Consider the following 25,331-nt stretch of genomic DNA (forward strand, 5'->3'; position numbering starts at 1 on the left):
GAGGGTAAAAAAAACAATAATTATTTGGCGAAGAAATCAGATAGCACTTTCACCAGGTAACCAAAATTAACATCACCAGCGAGGGACAGATGGCCTTTAGGAGCCTCCAGATGCGACACTCTGAGAAGAACATAACATCACCTAGAACGCATAACCTGCATCTATTAGGGGCCTCCAGATGCGACACTCTGAGAAGAACATAACATCACCTAGAATGCATAACCTGAATCTAATCATGAGGAAACACCATTATAAAAAAATAAAAAGAAAGGAGGTGGAGCAGAAGGGTTGTATTATTTTTAAAATGTCAATGTCACAAAAGACAAAGAAAGGCTGTGGAAATGTTCTAGAATAAAAGAAGCTAAAGATACATGAAAATCAAATGCAATATGTGACCTTAGAATGGATCTGATATTGCAGGGGGGTGGCGAAAATTCTCTAAAGGAGGTGAAGGGGTCAACAGACAAAACTGGAATACAAATGGTATATTAAAGTATTGTATCAATGTTAAATTTACTGACGTCAATAACTATACCATGATTATATGAGAATTATATAAGAATGTATGATGTATATAACTTTCTACTAAATGGTTCAGAAAAACATATATTGATATATATGTATTATATATATATATTTATTTATCTATACATATTTTTTGAGAGAGAGAGAATAATAGATATCCAATGATAAATCTAAAGGTATAAAGTGTTAATAGGTTTAAGGAATAAGGGATATATAGGTATTTCTGCAACTTTTCTCTAAGTTTGAAGTTATTTCCAAATAGAGTTTAAAGAAAAATTAACAGTTCTTGCCTACGTTGGAGTTCTTGGCTATCTATTTTCTCTCCATGATATTCCAAATACAACACAGTAAGGGAGAGTGCCAAGTCACAAGAAAACACAGATATTTTAACATGATCTTTTATCAGTGACTGAAGGTGCCAAAGCATTACACACCACCCATTCTCAGCAGAGTCCGGTGCACAGACCAGTAAACATTGGGTACTCCAGCAACTTAGATGCAATCATTTCCCACTCATTTCTTCAAACAAGGCTGTGATTCTAAAACCTCTGTGCATCCCACAGCTTGCAGAATTATGTCATACACAAAACAAGCCTCTCAGCTGGTCTCTTTGACACACTCCATCAGTATCAATCAATTGGATTCAATCTTTCTAACTGCAGCATTTCAATATTTTAAGCCACGTCTAAGTAGCTAGAGAATGTGCCACTCAGGAAGCAGGATCACCTCATCATACATCCTCAACTCCTCACCACCACTGCTTAACTGCTGTCAAAATCCCACAGCCTTCACATCTGTGAGCCCGCAATGGTCCTTTATCAGTGCTGGAGGTGCTGACCTCCCGTCTTCAGTACTCCATCCAAACTGATTGTTCCCCAAAGCAATGGAGGGAACTGTGCCTAAGACCAAAAATTTAGGAGAGACTATTCTGTAAGTCGATCACTGGAAAGAGAATCAAAAAAGTAATAACCGGGGGCTTCCCTGGTGGTGCAGTGGTTGGGAGTCCGCCTGCCGATACAGGGGACACAGGTTCGTGCCCCGGTCCGGGAAGATCCCGCGTGCCATGGAGCGGCTGGGCCCGTGGGCCATGGCGGCTAAGCCTGCGCGTCCGGAGCCTCTGCTCTGCAGCGGGAGAGGCCACAACAGTGAGAGGCCCACATACCGCAAAAAAAAAAAAGTAATAACCGAAATTAAAATGTTCAGCCATCCTTAGGAATTTGGAATACTTACCCATTCTTCAAAACACAGCAAAGGCAGAACATATGTAGAGTGGTAAGTCTTTTCTGTCCTTCCCTCTTTTTAGTTTTATTATTTTCTTGATCCTTTTAGTAGTGATTATCTCTGGGTTAAAATACCCAGGTACTATTTGGCTTTGGCTTTTTATCCCAGATATTCTCCTTATTATTAATTTTTCCCTAAATTTCAATCAATAATTTTATTTAACAAATGTTTACCAAGAACCTACTTGACATAAGAAGCTTAGCTGGACTTAGAGGGTGGTACTCCCCAGAAAAAAGTTCCCAGGGTTTTTATCTACCAACAATCCCCAAGAAAATGCCACGAAGATGATAAGTGCAATGAAGTCTGCTTGCAGAAAAGCATAAGAAGCAGAAATGAATCATGACCAATGGCAAAAAGGAATAACCTAGTCAAAGCACTAAAATGTAATGAGAAGATCATTTTTAAAGTAGGTGAAATTGAAGGGAAGGTACATGTAACATTGTTATAGATTTAAAATCATGCATATTCTTCTCCATAAAACTTCTCAAATGCAGATAAAAACACACATGTACAAAACCAAGCAATTATAAATCCTCTGAAGCATGTAACTGTGATTAACTGCTACTCTTGGCAATATAAAAATACTTTACCACAATTACATTCCAGCCTGTAATGTAATTCAAAACAAACAAGTCAGAGACATCGCTCAAATGGCAGAACCAACAAATACAGATGCTTTGCATCAAGGAAATAAATCCACTGAAGAAATGCAACTGAGGAGCTGCCCTCCAGGGCCTGGAGCTGGGCTTCTGGTGGAACAGCGAGGCCCCCTTCTGGGCAGATGCAGAGCATCCCGGCATGGCTCTGCAAAGCTGCAGTTCATCAGAGGCAACCCCTGTCGCAGTCAGGAAGCACGGATACCTGGGACTTCCTGCTGTGGATACCCTTTGAGGGTTGTGCTGACACGCTCACATTTTAGTTTTGCTTTTTGTTTTGTTTTGTTTTTTGCCGCGCCGCACGGCATGTAGGATCTTAGTTCCCTGACCAGGGAAGGAACCCTTGCCACCTGCAGTGCAAGTGAGGGGTCGTAACCACTGGACCTCCAGGGAAGTCCTTTTACATTTTAGATCTTAAATTCTAAATCTGGATTTTTATAAAGAGAAATAACTGTGCTTGATTTCAGATGAAACTAACCATAATTCTGCAACCAGCATTCCCACCACCAAAGGGCACGCCCACCCCTTCTACCCCGTTCTGTTTCTTTTTGCCATAATTTTTATCACCCTCTAACATACTGTGTAATCTGTTATGCTCATTATCTGTCTCCTCCTTCTAGAATATGAGCTCCATGAGGGCAGGAGTCTTTGTTTGGCTCACTGCTTCAGCGAACGAACAGAGCCTGGCACAGTATAGTTGCTCAATAACAAAGAAGGAGTTATCCATTTATGCATTTCTCTTACTGTTAAGACTACTCATCTTCAAAGAAGGCATAAATCAGATTTTACAATAGCAGTATGCTGTAATTTTTAAATGATACTTAAGCACTTGTTTTAACAGTACGTATTTTCTCTAAATGCTTTATAAAAGCAAAAGTCTGCTCTAAGGACCATAGAATCATGGTCTATATGTATATGATTCATATACAATTTCCAAGGAAGTCACATCCTGCCCCCCACACCCTGGGAGAACATAGTGGCTGCCAAGAATGAAGGGTCCGAGTCTGAAAGACCAAGCCTAGACCAGGTGTCCATAGGGCAACGCGCTCCATGCAGACACACCAGGTAACTGAGCCCAGATATACACATCCTCTGAAAGTCAGCACTTTCCTGGACTGAGCATAACGATTTTGGCAGGAAAAGCAGGCACTGCTTACTGATTTCTAAAACGTCAATCTTTAATTTTTCCCCTTCTTAAAAATGCTCTTCCAGCTTGTGGGAAATCTAGGAGTTGTTTGCAGTTGTCAGACTTTTTAAAAGTGCTAATTTGTTCCCTTAACAGAGCAAATGATGAAAAACCATTTTCCCATGGATTAAGGACAATATATAAACATACGATTCAACAATGTCAACAGCTTTCTGTCCAAGAATGTCGTGCAGGAGCATGAGTCTTTCATTAGAACAAGTTCAGGATTTCTGACATTCCTTTTTCCGAACCTTTGATTTTGGTGCTGTGAAAAGAATAGAAAAGAAAAAGAGGAAATGAAGAGGCAGGCCCGTGCAGACTCTCTTCGTACTGATTTACGTGAAGTACATACATACAGTAGCGGAAAACTGACCATTTGGATTTTCTTGTTTGTAGAAGTTCTTTAGCATCTCCACTGCTTCCTCAGCCCGATATCCAGGGATGCACTGATGAAACGAGAAAGCAGAGAATGAATGTAGGCCTAGGAAAATGTGTATTGTATCCCACAAAAACTGCAATATATACATAATTATGTAAACATATTTCCAATGTTAACACGCCTTGTGGATATTAGTAACATGGGTAAGGAAGCATATTTCCAAAAAAAAAATAGACATAGGGTCTCAAACATCTCTCTCGATCAACTAATTATTATTTCTCAATCAACTACTGTGTGATCATAGTACAAATCACTAGCTATGTGATCTTGGGTAAGATACTTAAACTTTCTATGCTTCGGTTCCCTCATATGTAAAATACAGGGAATTATAGCAATTAACCCAAAAGGATTTTGTGAGGATTAAATGAGATTAGATAATATAACCCCTGTTAAATACCTGGCATATCATTAAGTGCTCACTAAGCACTAAGCTATTTTTATCTGCTGTTCTTTACTGGTGGCCCATTAAGTGTTTGATTCTATAGAGCTAGGGTTGGCAGTCCACAGCTAGAAATGGTCAGCTAAGAATGGTTTTTATATTTTTAAAGGGTTAAAAAATAAATAATATGTGACAGAGATGTAAGTGGCTCACAAAGGCTAAAATATTTACCCTCAGGCTCTTTAAAGAAAAAATCAGTCGATCCTTACTACAAAGGACTTTTTTTTTAAGTGTTCAGTTTGTTCTATCTTTGGTAGGCTCCTTCAAAGAAGTGATCAACATGTGAAAGAATAGAAATTGTGGTAACAGCAGGGGGATGAAAGTTAAACTTGCCTTAACGATAGAGAATATTTAAAAAGAGTGAGCAGATCATCTCAGGGAAAGAGTAGGAATAGGTTTAGGTCGTGAGTGAGAAAACCAACTGATGGGGGTGGGGTGATTATTAAGGGAGTACAAGGAAAGAAATTAAAGCAATAAAAACGAAGTCAAAATATATAGGGCTTTGAAGGAGTTTGGACTTGATACGCTGCCCCCTTTGGAGGTGCACCAGGGAATCTTCCATCTGGAAGCAGTGCCCAGGAGAGGACGGAGCCAGCACTGGGCTGGCGAGTGTGGTCCACTGCTCAAGATGAGCCTCCCTTTCTCTTGTGCTTCAGCTGGCTCCTGCCTGGGTCCACAAAGCCTGCATAAACCTTCCCCATCAGAACAACCTGCTACAAGTTCGATATTTTTGGATTCCACATGTAAGGGAGGTCATACAGCATTTGTCTTTCTCTGGTTTATTTTGCTTAACATAACACCCTTGAGGTCCAGCCATGCTGTTGAAAATGGCAGAATTTCCTTCTTTTTTATGGCTGAATAATATTCATATATATATATATATATATATATATGACCATATATACAATACTTTCTTTATAGAAACAGAGAGTAGAATGGTGGTTGACAGGGGTGGAGTGGGTGGGGGAAATGGGGAGACTTTTGTCAAAGGGTACAAACTGTCAGTTATAAGAAGAGTAAGTTCCAGCATGGTGACTACAGAGAACAATACTGTATTGTATGCTTGAAAGTTGCTCTGAGAGGGGAGCTTAAGTGTTCTCACCATAACGTAATAACAACAACAACAAAATAGTAGTTATGTGAAGTGAAGGATGTATGAACTAACCTTATTGTGGTATAAACATTTTGCTATATACATGCATCAAGTCATCACACTGTACACCTTATAATCACACAATGTTGTACGTCAATTATATCTCAATAAAGCTGGGGAAAAAAACCCAATAATCTTCCTTCTACCCTGTCCCCCACGCAAGCTGACACCCTGCTCCTCCCAGAGAACATTCCCGAATCGTGGCCGTCACTTTTGCGGCTCTCGGTTCCTCCCCAACCTCATCCTCACTGGCTTGTGCTCCCAGAATTGCCCTCTTATCGATATCTCAAGGGCCCCCGTTGACCATAACACTGGTCTTTTCACTCTCCTCAACTCTCTGCAGTCGTGGAGACTACTGGCTACCCTTGCTTCTCTTTAGGACCCTCTCCTCCCTTGGCCTCTCAGCACTTCGTCTTCTAACCATGTTGGTGAGTACGGCGTTTCCTACGCTGTTCAGTGTTCCTGTCCCCCGGGGCCCCCACCTCTCCTCATTGTCTCATGAGCACCCACCTGCACAAAGCACTCTCCTCTCAGGTAAAGTTAGAACCTTGGTTTTCCACCTTGGCTGCTCAGTGGAATCACTTGGGGGCTCACTAAAAAAATACCAATGCTCCCCCTCCCTCCATGGCTTCCGATTCAGTGGGTCTGGGGTGGGGACCAAGCACAGGCTTGGGTCCAAGCTCTCCAGGTGATTCTAATGTGCACTCAGGGACCAGACCCACTGAGTTACAGGTGGAGAAGGAAACTGGATCCCTCTAAGCTACCAAGGTAATCTTTTCGGGCATCTAGTATAGCTACAAATTTGTGGCTTTAACAAAAAGCACATATTCTTAATTAAAATAATTTTTTTACACAAGGCAGGTAAAGTAAATTAATCACCATCTTCTTTGAAAAGAATAGTTCTGTAGGTCTCCTCTATGAACTTTAATGCTGCTTATAATACAGTATTAAAAGAATCTATAATTCTGCAATACAAAAATAGCATCCCACCTCCCACAAATTCCTGCCTCACCCCTACCCACACCCTAAGCCAGCCAAATAAAAGTAGAAAACACAGCATCCAGAAGCCTGGGGTGGGGTATCGATAGTTTCTCTAGAATCTCAAAACACTGTAAAAAAAAACCCCATATTTTGGCATCAAATCTGGAGATATGGCTTCAAACCATGGCCATTCATTTTGATGGAGCCAATCTGGTCAGGTACACACACTGCAAGTGAACTTATTTTTTGGTTCAACCAGATCCTGTTGGATTCTGTGCAGGGACGTGCAGGAGAGGATGGTGTGCACTCAATGTCACCAGCATGTTGGTCAAAAATGTTCCCCCATGTCTGATATCCAATAGCTCATCTTTGTTCTGCCCAGAAGCTTTGAGAAATTCTTTAGATCTTTCTCATAAATGAAGTAGAGTCAGCAATTCACTTGCGAAGAGTTATGTAAGCAAAATTTGAGCTACTGGTAGAAGCAACTGGAAAAAGCAAATCACTTTGCAGATTTTTTTAATCATCAAGCTAACTGTATTGCTTACTCTCCATCATTCTATTACAATTTCTTTTCTGATGTGATGTTAAAAGTCATCTATTCTCAAAAGTGCAGGAGTTGTTAAGAAAGTCATCGTTCAGCTGGGAAAACTCAAAATAGAATGTTTTCCAAATCTTGTTCTCAGTGGGATTCAGCCAAATTTAGCCCTTCATAGGTACTTAATATTCTCCCAAGAATATCTGAGGTCTTTGTTGCTAACTACCCACCATGTCCAGCAATTTGTTAAGTCCTTTTCTTTTTAAAGCATAATACTTTTAGGATTAACCTTACATCTGGAGAAATAAAACAATCAAACCAGTTTATGGAAACTGGTATTTGTCTACAGACCAAATGCTGAAATATAAATTCCTACTGTTCATAGCCTTAAACATAAAAACTTTGGGAGAAGTGGCAAGGTTAAAGGGAAAGTAGAATTTCTAAGTGGATTCTTGGGCCTGGGGGAAATTTCAACATTAAAAAGGCAGGAAAAAAAAATAATGAAAACAGGTATTGATTACTAGGCACCAAAAATAGTACAGGGCAATCAAGCAAAACGACTGACTTTGTGCAAAATTATTGTACATTCACTGTAAATAGCATCTACTGTCACCCAGCCTCACACAAACTTGGTACAGCGTGGAGCCAGGCATACGCATGGATGGAGAACGCCCACAGTGGTAGGGTCCTCAAACATAGCTGAAGGCATGGGTGAAGACTGTTAGAGGAAAACTCAGAAGGCTGGGGACTCTCCTTCTGGAGGGATTCTGTTAATTAAGAGAGCTGAGCACTCACCTGGAAATGATTACCTGTTGTCTTACACTGAGGCATCAATGACCTTGACCAGCGGTCCCGAGAGCCCACCTGGTTCTAGCGTGGCTTCTTGGTGTACTGAGCACACGCTAACTATTTGCAAGCCCATAGCGAGATCACAGTAATTAGAAAAAAAGAAGTATAACAGTTCATGTTACCTGAAATGGTCTCCCAGTATTCGGTAGATCAGCAGAGGCGATATCTAGAACAGAGCCGCAACCACCAAATCGTTCATTCTGACAGCCATAGACAACCAGCGGGATTTCTAAGGAAGAATTAAGGTCCTACAAAGAGTGTGCAGTTCAAAAAAAAAAAAAAAAGAGTGTGCAGTTCAAGTGCCTACCGTGACAAAACTAGGGTGGGTTTATACCAGCTAGCCTGGAGAGGAAAGGCCACGCTACTCTTGAAAACAATTAAACTGAGACTTCCCTGGTGATGCAGTGGTTAAGGATCCACCTGCCAATGCAGGAGACACGGGTTCGATCCCTGGTCCGGGAAGATCCCCCGTGCCGCGGAGCAACTAAGCCCGTGCGCCACAACTACTGAGCCAGTGCTCTAGAGCCCACGAGCCACTGAAGCTACTGAAGCCCACGCACCTATTGCCTGTGTTCCACAACAAGAGAAGCCACTGCAAGGAGAAGCCCGCTCACCACAACGAAGAATAGCCCCCGCTCACCACAACTGGAGAAAGCCTGCATGCAGCAGCAAAGACCCAACGCAGCCAAAAAATAAATTAATTATCAAAAAAACAGCCACACTTATTAAAATATAATTAAACTTAGGCTTCGTCTTAAAAATCCAGTTACACAATCCAGTTACACAAAAGAAAGAGATTTAAAGAATATAGAAACTAATGTGTCACAACTGCAAATGGAATGAAAACTGACTGTGTAGCTGCTGAATGCTCAGAGCTCGGTGCTCTCTCTGATCTTTCCTAGATGATTTTTTGGAGTCATTAGAGAATTGGAGCCAGAAAGGAGGCAGGAATTTAATCCAGGGATTTTCACCTCTTAAAAATAATAGATTTTTCCCTGTTCTTTCCTCAAGCAAATACAACCTGTGACCTAGTACAAACCAGACTAAAGCAGAGCCACTCTGTAAGGCAGGATGGGCAGAGAGCTTATAAAGTGGAAATTGTACATATTTTCATACTGAAAACCCTCTCTATTATTTTTAAAGTGATTAAGTGATTCACACACACAGCAAAATAAGTACATAAAAATATGCAAGTATGAAACTGAGTTGTTGAATTATCAAATAATTTTTTAAAAGATCTTTAGAGGTTAACTTGCTGTATTCAGTATTTGTGTCGCTTATTCTATGAAAGACAGAATTCAAAGAGCTGTAACTTTATCAATTTCCCATTTATTTACAATTATAGTATCATAAATGATTTGTTTTTTACTTTGTATTTACTTCTGACTTAAAATTTTTCAAGCCTTCTATGTAATAGGTATTCAGGCAAAAATAAACAATAAAAACATATTAACAGAGAAAGAAAAATTTTAAATCACCTATAATCTCTTCACTAAAGGCAAAACAGATGCATAGTCTTCAGATCTTTTCCTATGCCCACTGTTTTATAATCTAATTTATGGTTTATCTTTACACAAACAGTTTGTCATGTGTTTCTTGCTCTAGCTTACTTGTTATATGTTTATTGATATTAAAAATGAGGTAATTTTATTATTCAAAAATCTTTCCTAAAAATTTTTTGGCCAAGGGATACTGTATTTTATAATGTGCACCTCCTATAATTTGTTTCATAAGTCTCTGTTTTCATGTAGTAGAAATGGGTTATGTTTCTACTATAATGTTTGGCCATTTTCGAGTTCACAGGAAGAGTACGAGACATTAACCCGTGAAGTCAAAGGATACTCATCAGGCGGAGAGCGGCTGCGCACATGATACACGGCTCCACGGTGACGTACAGCACCATGTGTTCAAACACCTCAGAAGGACTCTTGCCATGTCGACGACACCAATCTAGGGCCTGGTCGATGGCCACCATTTCTGCATGTCGAGTAGCCTGAAAGAAGAGGTGCTTGCATTGACCTTGTTGGCTATATGTAACTGTATTTTACAAATATTCAAAAGTGAATATGAAAAATAGGCCTATCATTTCTGCCAGCGTTTTAGCAAATAAAGGTTTCAGGACACCCTTAGCAGTTGACACTGTAGTTCCTAGTTCAAGTACTATAACCTCACCAACAAAAGACACCTAATCTGAGATGCCACACGAATTATGCTCTATTTTTAGTTAAGTACCTAAGTACTTTAGGGGACACTCTTTCAATTAAAATGCCATAGAGAGATAAGTCTCAAAAAAAAATGTGTCTATGGTTCCTGAATATTTCAGGGGACACGTGAAATTTTCCTAAGCATATGTTCCAGTTACAAATATGTTTTCAAGGCTGTCACTGACCTCACTCTAAGCAAGTCTATATTTAGAATGTCATCACTGGAATGTCATCACTTGTATTTTCTTTGGGATGAGATTTTATATACTGGCAGACTCTAGTATCAGTCTCAGATACCTCATGGGAGTAGTTGAGAAGAGGAGAAATCACATAGTCTGGAATCAACCACACTTGAATCTGAATCCTGACTGACGTTACTGATTATACAGCCCTGGGCAAGTTACATAGCTTCTCCAAGCCTTGGTTTCCCCAGTGTAATACTGGATATACTGGTGTCTACATCTCATAAAGCAATCTGAATTATATGAAGCACAATGACGCATAACGTGATATATGCACTCTGCTATGTGATAATTATTGATAATATTCATGATAATCATGTTTATCAATAAACTTACATGGAATGTCAACTATGTATAAGCCACTGTGCTAAACTCTTTGTGGGAATAAAAGTCTCTGTCCTCAACGAGTATAAAATTTGATGGGACAAACAGAAAGGTGTTCATTTACCTGTGACATAGGGCAGGGTGTGGAAAGTGCTGGCACAGTGGCCAAGGTACCATGGAAGCCAGAGGCAGATGGGAGCATTGCTGGCCCAGAATTAATAGAAACTCGGAGCTGGAAGGTGCTTTAGCAAAGAGTTTCCCACACATGACTGCACACCAGAACTGGGGAGCTTAAAAAAGAAAAGTCGGGCTTCCCTGGTGGCGCAGTGGTTGAGAGTCTGCCTGCCGATGCAGGGGACACGGGTTCGTGCCCCGGTCCGGGAAGATCCCACATGCCGCGGAGCGGCTAGGCCATCGCCGCTGAGCCTGCGTGTCCGGAGCCTGTGCTCCGCAACGGGAGAGGCCACAGCAGTGAGAGGCCCGTGTACTGCAAAAAAAAAAAAAAAAAAAAAAAAGAAAAGTTTCCCCAACTCGGGTGCTTTTTAAAAATCAGATTCAGAACTACTGAATCAACTGTCCCCATAGTTCTCAAGAAATAATCGTTGACCTAAATCATCTCAATCAACTCTTTTACTGCTGAAGAACCAGAAGCTAAGCTACGTTAGGAGGTTACTAAAGACACACAGCTGGGAGAGGTGATGGTGGTGGTGACAGAGGGTGATGGTATCAGAGCCAAAAGTAGGATTCAGGTCTCCTCATTTGGGGTCAAGAGCCTTTCTATACTGTGATTATAGGGTAATCTTCTATAGAGCATAGAAAACTAAAAATAAATCCAGGTTAATTTCAAGGTGTGTAAGAAACCCAGGTCACTGGGGGTTTAGATGGATGTTGCTAGGACATTCAATGATCTCACATTAAAGATATTGTACTGAACCACAAAATATACATAGGGAGATGTGACAATTATTTAAAACACAAAATTCCACTCCTGTATAAGTATCTGTATATTCACTAATTGCTGTATTATGGTTTATTACTTATCTCATAAGCATTTTGATATCCACATAACAATTGCTTTGTGAATCTGGGTTCCTATTTTGCTTGTGTTTCACTAAATCTGAGTTTCCTTTTTGATAGATGTGATGGATGAACTTTAAAGTCCTCACAGCACCAGTTCCAACACCAGCTTGTTCTCTGGCTCCCAAGTAAGATCAAGGTCTGTGTGAGGGGTATTAAAGTTATAAGCTATCCTTGGGTCCACCTAGCACTTTTTATAATCCTAAAACTTGATACTTCAATTATACTCACTGTGACACACTGTTGTGATACCATGTTCAGGAAGTGTTGCCTTAATTCATGAACTTCTCAACCTAACCACAATAAATTAAAGTCACACAAGCTTTTAAAGTGTACCTGTTGATAGAGACAGCAGGTGGTGGAGACTGAATTATCTGATTTAGGAATAGCTTCCTTTATACAATCTCTTCATACTTTCATAGCTATCAACTGAGGGTGACTTTTTAATTTACCACAAGGAATACATTATTTAAAGGTACTAACGGATATGTTATGAATTAAATTGATGTGTTTTATAAAGTAGAATTTTCATTAAAAAAATCAACATGTATCACTTTTATAATCAGAAAAAAAAGGGCATTCAAAAAAAGAGATGTTTAGGGAAACCATCCTTCCATTGATACTCACGGGACTCTACACAGACCCATCTTCCAGTCAACTACGATAAATTCATTCCACACCTACCATCACTTCCATATGTCTGCAATTCTACTATTCAACTCACATACATTTTTGGTTTGATTAACTTCATTTCTTCCCTTCCCTACAACTTCATTGTTGTAGACCAAAAGGCAGCCAACAGGAACCTCAATATTTTCTAGGGCTTCTTTGGCCTGAAAGACAAAATGAAAAATCTAAGAGGTAATGTTCAAAACATGACAAGATGGTAGGAGAGAAAAGATGCAGCCTGAGCAGTACACACATGTACAAACACCAGAACAAAGAAATGCAGGTCAGCCTTCCCTTTTCTCAAACATACTTTAGTATTTAGTGCCTTTGTTCTCTATCGTATCCATATTAAGGAGACTCAGGAACAAATCTCCTTCATGGGTCCTGAGTCCCCTGACTTTCTGCTTCTCATTGGAAGCAAAAGTAATCAAAAGACCGCTATTGACTCTTTTTGCTATTGACTCTTTTTTTTTAATTGCCAGGGTCTGTGCACCTTTTCTGAGATAGTGTATATATCTGCAAAGAGGTAGAAGAATAAGTAACATTTATACATCTTTTATTAAAATTCTTTCCTTGTTGAAATTGTACTTATTTTTTTGTTTCTTTAAAAATTACAGAAAATATCCTCTAGAGTTCCAACAGCATAAAGGTGACCAGACTGGATATCTCCCTGTGCCCATAATTTCTGCTCTAAGTGAGACAATAAAAGTTTAGGAGTACTCTATACAAAGAAATAGCATAACCACTTTGGAAAACATTTTGGAAGTTTCTTTAAGCAGTAAACATACATATAGCCTGTGAACACACAGCCTACTCTACTCCTAAGTATTTATTTAAGAGAAGGGAACATATGTCCACCAAAAAACTTTGTAAAAGAATGTTCATAACAGCTTGGTTCATAATAGCCATACTCTGGAAATAGCACAGGTGTCCATCAACAAAAGAATGAATAAACAAAATGTGGCACATCCACGCAATAGAATACTATTCAGCAATAAAAAAGAAACAAACTACTGATACACACAACAACATGGATGAATCTCAGACATGCTAAGGTACAAGAAGTCAAACACAAATCATGTGAAGTACTGGAACAGACTAAACTAAATTACGATGAAAGAAATTGGAACAGTGGTTGCTTCATGAAAGGGGATGTGTAGATTGGAAAGGGACACAAGGAAATGTCCTGTGGTGGTGAAAACTTTATCTTGATAAGGATGTGGCTTACACAGATGTCTGCATCACTCAAAACTGAATGAACAATACATTTAAGACCTGTGCATCTCACTGTAGGTGAAGTATACCTCAACTGAAAAACACAAATGAGAAAAATAAGTTTAGGCATACTTCCATCACCATCCCAGGAATGGCAAACCAATTATTATACTTGCAAGGTCTCCCCTCTATCAGAGGCTGTCCATTTTTCTTCTAGCGCTATGGCTGAGGGAACCCCAGCAGCTCCGGGGCCCAGGACAGCTAAGAAATACTTCTTCAGGCAGAGAGCAAAAACAGGCAGGTTATCTCTGGGATGCCCTGATACCACAGGTGAGAGAGAACCTTAAACGGGTGCAACCCTTGGACTAGTATACAATCATTGCCACCTCACTACAGTTAAAACTCCCAAGTACAGCTGTTTCTAGAAAGGCACAGCATTTCCTACTTTGGCAGGCTGGAAGACCCTTTGGAAGACAAGACTCCCATTTAAGAGGAGGTATTTTCACACACCATAGGGCATATAAAGTGCCACGTTGAAGACTTAGCTGAAAACAGTGTGTTCTATCTCCTGCACTAGGCTCTTGCTCCCAGCTACACTATTTACAGTAGCAATGATGTCTATCATAATGCTAGCATGGGTTCCTTAGCTGCTTCAAGCTTGCTCAACTGACACTTATCATTTGGCCAAAAGCGCTGAAAGGAGAGGCACATGGTGGGAGCATATTGTACTTCTCTCCCATCTGGAGTGGTGGGATAGAGCTGGGGCATGGAGAGGTGTAAACAGACAGTATCTGAAGCAATAAGACCGCATTCTTCAGAATTGTGTCAGAACTACCCACAGGCTAGTGCTGTCCCAGTTCTGTAAAAACAGTTAAAGCATACCCAGTTTATGCAAAGTTTGAGAGACTGAAGAGTTCCAAGGTTTGGTGACTACATACAAATAAATATACAAATGTGTCACAGGCTACTATAGAAAGGAAAGCCAGGAGGAGGACTGACAGCTGGGCAGGGTGGAGACTAAGTACTGGTGCAGTTAAGGCAATCATCGCACAAAGAAGGAAATTTAAAGTAAGCTTAAATCACTATTCTGACTTAACTATACCTGTTTTTGAACTTTATATAAATGGACTCACAGCGTATATATATTTGTTTCTAGCTGCTTTTGTTTCACGTATGTTTTTGAGTTGTATCCATGTTCATTCTTGTAACTGCAGTTCACTTTCATTGCCCTATATTACTTTGTATGCATATACCACAGTTTATTTATACAATCTGTTGATAGATGTTTGGGTTGTTTCCACTTCTTGATTATTACTAATAATGCCATATGAACATGTTTATACCTGTCTCTTCAGGTACTATTAATTTCTGTTGAGTATATACCTAACAGTAAGTTTACTGGGTTAGAGGCTATGTGTGTGTTTGCCTTTAATACAATAGATACTGCCAGTTTCCCAAAGTGGTTGTAATAATTTACATTCCCATGAACAGTGTGTGAGAGTTCCCGTTGCTCTACATCCTCACTGACAACTGGAATTGTTAATATTATTTATTTTGGATATTCTGATGGATATGAGATAGTGTTTGTGGTTTTAATTTTCATTTCCCTGGTTAAGAGGTTTACCATTTTTTTGTAAGTTTACTGACATTTGGATATCTCTTGTGAAGTTCCTGTTCAAATATTTGATCAGTTTTCCTTTGTGTTGTTTGTCTTCACAAAAATAAAAAAATTAATTGAAGGAAAACAAGATAAAATAAGCTTAGGATGACACATAACCTGGGGTACACAAGAGAGACAAATCATTTTTTCATCCATCAAGTATTTGTTGAGGATCTTGAGACAGGAAAGTTACCCTGGGTTATTCAGGTGGCCCTAAATGCAGTCGTAAGTGTCCTTATGAGAGAGGCAGAGAGAAATCTGACACATAAAGTATAAAGCACTGTGATGACGGAAGCAGAGTGAGAGTTGAAGATGCTACGCTATTGACTTTTAAGATGGCGGAAGGAGCCATGAACCAAGCAAGGAATGTTGCTCTACAAGCTGGAAAAGTCAAGGAGACATATTCCCCTCTAGAGCCTCCAGAGGGCGCACAGCCCTGCTGACAATTGGTTTTGGCGCAGTGAAACTCAGTGTGGACTCTGGGCCTCCAGAACCATAAGAGAATAAACTTGTGTTGTTTTAAGCTATCAAGTGTGCGGTAATTTGTTACAGCACCCATAGGAAACTAATACACCCTGTTAAGAGGAAGAAAAGATAAGCTAAAACGGGAAGAAAATATTTACAAACCACATATTCAACAAAAGTCTAGATCTGGACTATGTAAAGAATGCTCAAAATTCAACAGTTAAAAAAAACTGTTAGAAAACGGGCAACAGATATTTAAAGACATTTTATCAAAGAGGGCATACAGATGGCAAATAAGCACATGAAAAGATGGTCACAACATTAGCATTGCCATTAGGGAATGTAAATTAAAACCACAATGAGATTATCACTACACACTTACCAGAATGGCTAAAATAAACAGTATCAATGCCAAATACCAGCAAGGCAGAGAAACAGGATCACTCATATGTTGCCAGTAGGAATGTAAAATGGCACAGCCACCCTGGGAGACTGTTCGGTAGTTCCTTAAAAAGCTAAACATGTACTTAACATATGACCCAACAATTGCACTCTTGGGCATTTATTTACCCAGGGAAATGAAACCTTATGTTCATACAATACAGAATTTTGTATACAGACATGAATGTTCATAGGAGTTTTATTCATAATAGCCAAAAACTGGAAATGACCCAAATGTCCTTCAAAGGGTGACTGGTTAGACAAAGTGTGCTACATCTATCCATGGAAAACTACACAGCAATAAAAAGGAATCAACTATTAATTGACTCAAAACTTCGATGGATCTGAAGGAAATTATGTTGAATGAAAAAAAAAATCCCCAAAGGTGACATATTCATGTATAAAACATTCTTGAATGACAAAACTACAGGTATGGAGAACAGATTAATGACTGCCGGGGTTTAGGGTTTGGGAGGGATGGTGGCTATAAAGAGGTAGCATGAGGAAGCCTTGTGGTGATGGAGCAGTTCTGGTGGTGATTACACAAAACTAAACAGGTGACAAAATTGCATAGAACTACACATACACACAGACACACGCACATACACAAACAGTTTAAGGTTAGCACATAAAGGTGATGAAATCTGAACAAGCCCTGCAGACTGGGTCAATGCCACATTCCTGGCTCTAATATTTTACTACAGTTACGGAAGATGTTACCATTGGAGGGAACTGCCTGAAGGGTATGTGGGCCTTCTCTGTATACTCTGTGGCAACTTCCTATGATTCTGTAATTATTTCAAATTGAAACATTAAAAAAAATAAAGGTGGAATAAACAGAGAAGGCTCTTACAATGGCAATTAAGAAGAGGTGCCTACTGAGGTAGGAGGAAAACAAGGAGTGTTTTCGGAAGTGTTGTTACGGAAGTGGTGTTACGGAAGATCCAAGGAAAAAACTGGCCAAGAAAGAAGGGTCAATTTGGGTGGAATGGAGGGAATGAAACCAGTGACCTGAAGAGTGACTTATCTCTAAGTTACATTTCTAGTTTCTATTACAACAGACTGTTATGTCTACATCTCAAGTGTTTTGATTCTGAGCTTGCAAATAATAAGAGCTTAGAGCTTACTGAAAAACTTACCTTGATCCAGGACTATTTTAAGCACTGTATTAATTCCTTTAGTTTATAACCCTATGAGACTGGTTCCGTGAGCTTCCCCATTTTACAGATGAGGAGACTGAGCCATGGGAAGGTTATGGAATTAGCCCCTGTAAGAGGCTGGGAGTAGAGCCCAGGCAATCTGGCTCCATCCACTCACTTGTTCAACAAGTCTTTGTGGAGCACTTTGTGGAGCACCTACCAGATGTCAGGTTCCTGGGCTCTCTGCCATGGCTCTATCTCTAATTTCTACTGTAATTACCGCTGATCAGCTACTTTATCAGTGCTTGGATTCTTAGTAGGTCTAGTTCAAGGGACAAAAGGAGAGGGGACATTTAGCAAGAGAGTGAGGCATAGAAAGTTTAAAGATTAAAAAAAAACTGCAAGAGTAAACAAATGGGGAGCCATGTGACAAGGATTTTCTCTAAAACTATCTCCTGAAGAATTCTATGTGAGGCTATGTGGCCATTTCAAATGTGCAGAAGAGAATCCAAGAGTAAGAGGAAAGGGAGTAAGTGGCAGGGGAGAAGGTGAACCCAAGCTGCCCAGGAGGGTTCCTTCCAAGTCCTGACTTGTTCACCTGGAAGACAGCCGGGGCCACACTGCAGGGCCTGGCAACCCCTCCACCAGGGTCTCCAGGTGACGGGGCTTGTGCCTTTCATTCTTTCCTTTGGATTTTCTCTTTTTCCCTTCCAGCAAATTATCTCCCTTTAACTCTATTTCCCAACCCTAAATATTATCTTCCTACTTCCTTAGATTAATGTGTTTTTTTGTGAAATGCCTTCCTTTGCTGTCCAAATTAGAGAGAAAATATGAGTGAGGGGAGTATTTTGAAAAGGCAAATCATGTTGTTGATGAGGAATGGCCTAGCCTGTCAAGCTCACAGTGAGGGGGTGAGCAGCTGGAATGGCGAGTTAGGGAGGAGGTGGTGAGAATAACCCAAAAACCCCATGGAAGTGAGTTTAGAGTGAAATGTTTTTCAATAAAAAAAATATATAGATGGGTGTGTTTACATGTATATAAAATACATGTGTATATATGCACATATCAAATATATATTTGCTTTGCTGTCACATTCAAAATAGATTTAATTAAGCTGAAAAGAATTTTCAACCCATCCCATCTCGTCCTTTGCAATACCCCCACCAACTCTTCTGTCAGGTCTGATCCCTTCTTTATGAATGCACAAGAATTCAGGCAAGATAGGTCTGAAGTGTGTGCAGGTAGGTTTTTAACTCTCTCATCTTTTTTGACAGGAGCCAAGGCTCAGTCACTATTTAAAATGGCAACTTGGTCTTTCATAAATTAATAAATTATCAGCTTTCAAAACTGAAGAATGGAATCTCTCTTCTTCCCGGCACAATTACTGGCCTCTACGGCAAATGTCTTTAATGTCATTTCTATTGCTCTTTAAATGTCATTTCCTTCACTCTGGTCAGAGCCCGCAGGTTACAGACAATGACAGCTCTAGGATGGAAGAGATTTTGGAGTTTCTCTAAAGCCATCGCTCCCCTAAACTACTCTCTAGTGATGCAGTGGTAAAAGGAGGAGAGCTGGGGACAGACTGCAGTGTGCACAGACTCTGGGTGAGTCCCCAGGTATATCTCCTACAAAGAAAAAAAAAATCAGGGGAAAAGACAATTTATCCAGAACAAGTCTTAGGTAGAAAATAATAACGTTCAAAAGGTCAAACTACGCTACAGCTGTTACTGCTAATGACTCTGGGAAGCTCTCTTTTCCCCCTACGACTTAAATTCCTCAACCTGGCACCGAGAGCCTCCCAACTACCACCCATGCTGCCCACCAGCCAAATGAGCCAGCCTAACTTTTCATTATCCTTCTAGGTCCTTGGTTCTTAAACTTTCCAGAGCCCCTCTGAGAATCTGATGAATGTTATGGACTCTCAAACGTGCAAAAGGAACATGCATGTGGCACTTTTATACATAGGGTCAGGGTTTACAGATCCCCCTAAAACCTGGGCTCCTGTTAGGAAGACCTATTCTGAACAAACAGCTGGATCACCTCCTAACCTAAGACCAAGTCCTCCATTTCTTTGGACTTGACGGTTCCTCTGCTTGATCAACCTTTCTCTCCTTTTCCACCCACCTACATCCAATTTTCCCTTTTCAAAGTTAAGAAAGCATCCTATAATTTAATTCAACTCACTTGCTCTGGACTTCGTCACCTATTATCTGATAGTACTTTATATCTGTCTCTTATTTTGGACCCTAAACTTGTAACCATTAACTTTTTCATTTGTGTGTGGCTTAATTTCATCAATTAAACAGTAGGCTCCTGGGAGGCAAGCACTAGATCCAAGCACTAGCAAACCTGTTTTGCTCACCTTTGCAGGCCTAGCACACATCACAAGGCCTAACACAAAGGAAACACTAAATCACACCACATTTGTTACAACACATGTGTCTGTGCTTGTTTTCTTTTTGAATTGTTCCTCAGACCTAGCACAGTATTATAGTAATACTAGGCGCCCAGAAAATGCAATAACAATAATACGCAATTGATTTATTCTAGAAAACTTGCAACTTTTCTCCCTCTATCTCTGACTCTGATAATACACACACACACACACACACACACACAACTCACACATACTCACACACACACACTCACCCACTCACGCTTTCTTTTTTCCTAAGTATGAAGTAAGTATGTTCAAGGCAAAAAACTTGGGGGTAAAAAAAATCCACACATCAAAAAATAAAAACTGGGCTTCCCTGGTGGCGCAGTGGTTGAGAGTCTGCCTGCTGATGCAGGGGACACGGGTTCATGCCCCAGTCTGGGAAGATCCCACATGCTGCGGAGCGGTTGGGCCCATGAGCCATGGCCGCTGAGCCTGAGCGTCCGGAGCCTGTGCTCCGCAACGGGAGAGGCCACAACAGTGAGAGGCCCGCGTATCGCAAAAAATAAATAAATAAATAAAAATATAAATAAATAAATAAATAAAAACCACTCAATCCCAACACTCCAAAATATGATCTCTGTTATTATTCTGTGACAGAAAGTTTTCAGGTTTTTTTCTATGCCTGCATATACATGTTCATAGTTTTCTAAAAAGTCAAATAGATTTATACTATATAAACAGTTCAACAGTCTGCCTTTTTCATTTAGAAATATATTACAAACACTTCCCTATGTTGAGTAATACTTTTTCAGCACATGATTTTTATAAGCTTAGATGGTGCTCCTTTACATGAATATTTATGATTCATTTAACTGGTCCCCTACTGTTTAACTAGAACATGTGGCTATTTTTCAAATTCCTCACTATTATAAACAAGTGAAGAACTTTATATCTCCATCACTTCCTTATGAATTATTCTTAGAAATAGCTATAGAATACAAAGGGTTCCTACAATGTGATTTTTTAAAATAAAACTAATAATAAAATTGGGCAAAAGAGGATATGCCTAGGCAATTCACAGAGGAAAAAAAAATCCGAGTGTCTAATTAGGATGCTCAATACACTGTAGTCAGTGGGATGAAAGTGAATAGGCAGAGAGGTCCAGTAGGGTGCACTGGAGAGCAGTGAGCAACCAAACACAGCACAGTACAGGCAGGGCGGGGGTGAAGACAAGTGGCTGGGCTCAAATCACAGCTCTCTCCTTACCAGTTCCCTAACTCTGGGAAGTTTACTTCACTCTAAGCCTCAATGTCCCCCTCTGAAGATGAGGACAGTAATAATACACACCTGATAGGGTAGGGCTACTATGGGGCTTATACACTATGGCCTATATGAAACACTATCCACGGCACTGTGTCTGGAACGTAAAAGTGCAACACTGTTATTCTTTTATTTGATTCTAAGCCTACACCCTTAGAATTATATGCTCTGATGATTAAAACAATAACCTTTATTATACACTTAGCTCTCCAAAAGAAAACTGTCATGAAAAATAGTGATTTTACAAACAATAATAAAGTATAGAGAACTTTATTTAAAGTTTGATAAATTTATCAAAGAACAACAAAAAAGCAACACAGATATTATAATACTTCTCGCCTATAACATTGCCAAATATTAAAGAGTGATAATTTCAGGGCTAGTGGGAACAGCAGTAGGACAGAACATTCTCATACACTGGGGATGGAATTGTGACCATTTCAGACCAGTGCTATCCAACAGAACTTTCTGTAGTAATGGAAATATCCTTTGATCTGCACTGTCCAATATGGTAGCCACTGGCCATGTGTTGCTACTGAGTACTTGAAATGCAGCTAATGTGACTGAGGAACTGAATATTTAAGTTTATTTCACCTTAATCAATTTAAACTTAAATAGCCACATGTGCTGGTGGCTACTACATTGGGCAGCATAATTCTAGAAGGCAATCTTAAAATGTCTAGATGGTTTTAAAATACATACATCCTTTGTCCCACTTTTGGTAATCTATTCCATAGCAATAAAAGTATTATGGAATGGGGGTGAGAGGAAAACAAACCAAAATAAGAAATATTTACGTCTAGAAAAAGACATTCTTAATCATAAAGAGAATACGTAATTTCATTTATTTAAACATATATATGTCAAAAAATAAATTTGAAAAAACCTAGCACAGAGATTTAATATAAGAAAAAAGTATATATGTCTGTTTACACATGGACAGAGAGATACGTGGAAGGATGCTCCTAAAATTTTTATAACATTATCTCTGATGGTAAGATTTTTAGGTAATTATTACTTAATTTGTTAAATCTTTTTATAGTTTGAATTTCTTATGACTATGAATTATTTATATAATCAGAAAAAGAAAACATTAAAATATTTTCATTTGGGAAAAAAATACCATAAAGGCATTACTGGATCAAAGGATAAACTAGTTTTAAGGCTTTCTTATATATACATAGCAAAGTTGCCCTCTAGAAAGGATGCCCCAGTTTCAGCAACCAACTAGCCAGCTCCTCACACACACACCCTTACCAACAGCAAGCATTATAATTTTTCCACCTTTGCCGATTTAACAGGTGAAAAATTGTAACTCTTTTTAACTTGAATTTATTACTAGTGAAACTGCACATTTGTTCACTTGCTAGTTATTTGTATTTCTTTTAGAATAGCATGTTCATATCCTTCGACTTTTTCAAAATTAGGGTGTACATCTTTTCTTATTAGTTTGTAAAAGTTCTTTATACATTAAGGTTATCAAACCTGTCCTTTTATTTACATTGCAAATATTTTCCCTCTTTGTCATTTGCTTTGTTACTTTGTATCTTATCTTTTTAATATGGAGAAGTTTTCAATACTTATATAACTAAAACCTATTCATTTTCCTTTTATGTTTTCTGCCTTTGGTTATATACTTTAAAGAATCCATCTCCATTGCAATTCCTCCAGGCCTTTGCCCAACAAATGCTAACATCAGAGACAAACATTCTAGTTACTTGAACTGGTCATATAAATACGTGTACTCTGTACAAGTGCTGTGGGGATGCTAGTATCCTCCCTATTACATGTATACTGGACATTTCACTTTCAAGTTCCTCAGAACACATTAATCAGAGATTAACTTGCTGCCTCCAGATTTGGTACTAGCTGTACTTCTGGTCTAATCTTAAATTCTTCTCAGAAGTACATAGTACACTTTCAATTACTTCAACAATTCTTTGAAATAATTTAAGATTTGAAGTTTCTTTAGTGGGGAGGGAATGGTTGGACAAAGCCCAAGGTTTATGACAAGCCCTTTTTTCCCTTTTTTAAGTCCTGGAATAAACATATACTATTGGCCAAAACCAAAAAAATAAGTGCAAACTAAGGACCTCCTTGACCCTGTGTAGATAAACTAGGTAATCATACCCCTAGGTGTTTATAATCTAATTAAAAGACAAAAATGTCAAGGCCAGAGAGGGCTTAGAAATTACTTGGAGTTCAACCACCCCATTTTATAGAGTAGGAAGCAATACCCTAGGGGGATAAAGTGACTTGCCCAAGGTCATACCAAAAGGTAGTAAAAAGACTCAAATGGTTAGTCCAGAAGACTAGAGAGTAGTACAAAGATATGAAAGGACGGAAAGAAAACACATTTCTGATACACAAAGTGGAAACGCTCAATGACTGATTAAACTTAGCTGTTTATGGAACCACTATTGAGTCCTCTATGACAGCAACTCTCAAAATTTCATCGACACAAGCTCTACATAAATACTCTGAGGAGAGTTCCTGAAGCAAATGAAAATAAACGGAAGAGACCACGAATTCTCAGTATTCCGGCATTCCCTGGCCTCCAGGTCTCTCGCCCATAGAAAGATATAAACGCAGCTTAATCTGAGATATTTTAGCCTTCATGTGCATTTATTATCATCCTCACTACTTATTAAGATGCTGCCCAGGGACTTCCCTGGCCATCCAGTGGTTAAGACTCTGCGCTCCCACTGCAGTGGGCACGGGTTTGATCGCTGGTGGGGGAACTAAGATCCCACACGCCGCGCAGCGCGGCCAGAAAAAAAAAAAAAGGCGCCACCAGGCATATGATATTATTGAAATGATTTGGGGTAAGGAGAGTGAGATTTTTGATATCACATGAAAACTCCTTGTCTCCAACTTGGAGAATTTAGTAACATAAAAGGAGTTCAGGACAAACAACTCCATATTACAAATTACAAATTAATTATTTAAAGGCACATGTGAACATTAAAGTATCAGACAGAGTTATGTATCCTGCAAGTTTAATGGGGGAAATAAATTTTGAAGTGGGCTTAAAGAGTGGGTCATGAAATCAAATCAGGAGTGATGACCAGCATTTTTTTTTCCAAAATGCAATGAAAGAGAAATACCAGGAAAACTGTACATAGGAAGATTAAGTACTGTTCTGTAAAACTTTTGTTTCAGTTTTATCTGTGTGTGTTTACTGGAATATAATACAAAATAGATTTTTTTATTTTTACTGTGAGTCACTTTCAAAAGAGTATGAGAAACAAGTTTAAAAGAACATATGCATATATGTGTGTGTGCATGATTTATATACATATACATACATGCCAAATAGACTTTTATCCCTATTAAAGAGTTCGATGGGACACGTAAGTATGGGTAAAGCTTGGATTATACACAAATCTTATTAGAGCCCTCCTTAATCAGGAGTCCTGAAGGGAGCGAGGGAAGTGAAAGGATGGATGGATGGATGGATGGATGGATGGATGGATGGATGGATGAGAATCTGGCTGTTCAGGGACTTGTTTTTATCCTGCTCTCTACCGGAAACATCCTCAGCTTCCTTCCTTCTACTAGAGAGAGTCAAGAGGTCATAAATACAAAATAATGTGACTTCGAGGATTTGCGAATGTCCACAGGAAACAAGGGGACGCAGCACGCCCGTGCCAGCAGCCCCCGAATAGGGATGTTTGGCGCATACTTCAAACAAGTGAAAAAGAAATAATTTCTGTATTTCGTCTCTTCCTTTCCTCACAACCACTGTGAGAATGGGCTAAAGAACATTTCAGGACAGTAAAGCCAGCTGTTTACCCAGAGAATGCGAGCGCCATCGAGATTACTGAAACCAGAAAACACCCCCGAGGACGTTTACTCGAATGCTTGGGTCAGGATAAGCTGGAGAAAATCCCCACCCTATACATCCACGTCCCGCCCCCTCACCATTTGCATCGCCTGTTCCATCCACTTTTCGGTCTCCTCCGCCAACACAGAGCACGCGCCGCCCGTAGTCTGCGTGGGCCCTACCTTCGCCTCCATACTGCACCGGGGCAGCCTCGCTCAGCGCCAGAGGCCGCGGCGGAGGAGGAGCGCTGGCAACGGAACGCGGTGGAGGCGGGCTGTCGTTTCCGGGGGAATCGAACTGTGAGGCACTCGGGAGCGAATTCTAG

General features: G+C 39.7%; 1 protein-coding gene across 1 annotated transcript; it reads right to left on the reverse strand.

Moving 5' to 3' along the window:
- Positions 1-1,789: 1,789 nt before the first annotated feature.
- On the reverse strand, positions 1,790-25,289 carry ADAT2 (adenosine deaminase tRNA specific 2). Its single transcript, XM_081251393.1, has 6 exons — positions 25,105-25,289; positions 12,620-12,724; positions 9,887-10,037; positions 8,167-8,273; positions 4,022-4,094; positions 1,790-3,913 (listed from the first exon to the last, which is right to left on the reverse strand). The coding sequence occupies exons 1-6, from the start codon at positions 25,198-25,200 to the stop codon at positions 3,870-3,872; spliced, it is 576 nt and encodes a 191-aa protein (XP_081107519.1). The 5' UTR covers positions 25,201-25,289; the 3' UTR covers positions 1,790-3,869.
- Between the last annotated feature and the right edge of the window lie 42 nt (positions 25,290-25,331).

The sequence above is a fragment of the Mesoplodon bidens genome (assembly GCF_964165515.1).
Source record: "Mesoplodon bidens genome assembly, chromosome: 12".
NCBI classification, from domain to species: domain Eukaryota; kingdom Metazoa; phylum Chordata; class Mammalia; order Artiodactyla; family Ziphiidae; genus Mesoplodon; species Mesoplodon bidens.